General features: G+C 61.4%; 1 protein-coding gene across 1 annotated transcript in view; it reads left to right on the top strand.

Moving 5' to 3' along the window:
- The first annotated feature begins 408 nt into the window (after nt 1-408).
- TNFRSF6B (tumor necrosis factor receptor superfamily, member 6b, decoy) overlaps nt 409-840 on the top strand; it is a 6,588-nt gene continuing 6,156 nt past the window's right edge. The window contains exon 1 of the mRNA XM_009328431.1: nt 409-450. Coding sequence (XP_009326706.1) covers nt 409-450 — 42 coding nt within the window. The remainder of the gene's footprint in view (nt 451-840) is intronic.

Raw genomic sequence — 840 nt, 5'->3', positions numbered from 1 at the left:
CCGCCTGGGCCCGCGCCGCGGCTCCGCGCCCCGCCTGTTCCCGGGCCGGAGCCGGGAGCGCTTACGCACGTCGGGGCGATGAGTGCGTCAGGAGCGGGGCCGCAGCCTTCCACCGGCCAGCCGCTTCGCCGCCGCGCTGTGAGACTCCCACTCCTGTCCCCGAGCTGGGGAGCGCCGGCACCTCCCCCGGAGGAAGGACTGTTTGAAAAGCAGATGGGAAAACTCAGCCTTTCATAACAGCCCTTCCCCGTCTCTCTTTCTGCTTTAAAGCTGGACGGCCAGATCAGCGCTGCTGCTACAGAGAGGAGCTCCAACCCAGCCGCTGTCCTCGGAGCCGGTGCCAGCCTCGGAGGAGCCCCCTCTGCCTCCCCAGGTTTCTGATCGTGGCGCTCGGAAGCCCTCGGTGCTATGCTGTCCTGCCACGTGCCGAATTTAAGGCATCCATCCAAGGTAACGTCCCGTCTGCTCTTAAGGTTGGGCAGGCACGCTGTGACAAGGAAAGGGAGGATAAACCAGACCCTGGGGTGCTCCGGTCCTATGCCAAGGATCTGGGTTTCCAAAAAAGTTTAGAGTTCCTATGGAGCAGGCAATGGATTTGCTAGTTTGGAAAACTTCCCTTCTGCTTCTCGACCTGCAAAGGGCTTGCCCCAAACGGTGGGGGACTGACTGGGGTGAAAGGAGGAGAACGCCCTAGAGCTGCTTTTAGTACTGCAAAAGGGAAATGGGGTTGTGAAGGCACCACAAAATGGGTTTGAGAAGCATCGTTTGGGAAGGATGCTTTGTCACCTGGGATGGCAAGCGGAGGGCGACGGGGAGGCACGTGGGGGGCAGCGGCTGGTC

Source organism: Pygoscelis adeliae, unplaced genomic scaffold (assembly GCF_000699105.1).
Source record: "Pygoscelis adeliae isolate BGI_AS28 unplaced genomic scaffold, ASM69910v1 Scaffold287, whole genome shotgun sequence".
NCBI lineage: Eukaryota > Metazoa > Chordata > Aves > Sphenisciformes > Spheniscidae > Pygoscelis > Pygoscelis adeliae.
This window is presented reverse-complemented; position numbering and strand designations above follow the sequence as displayed.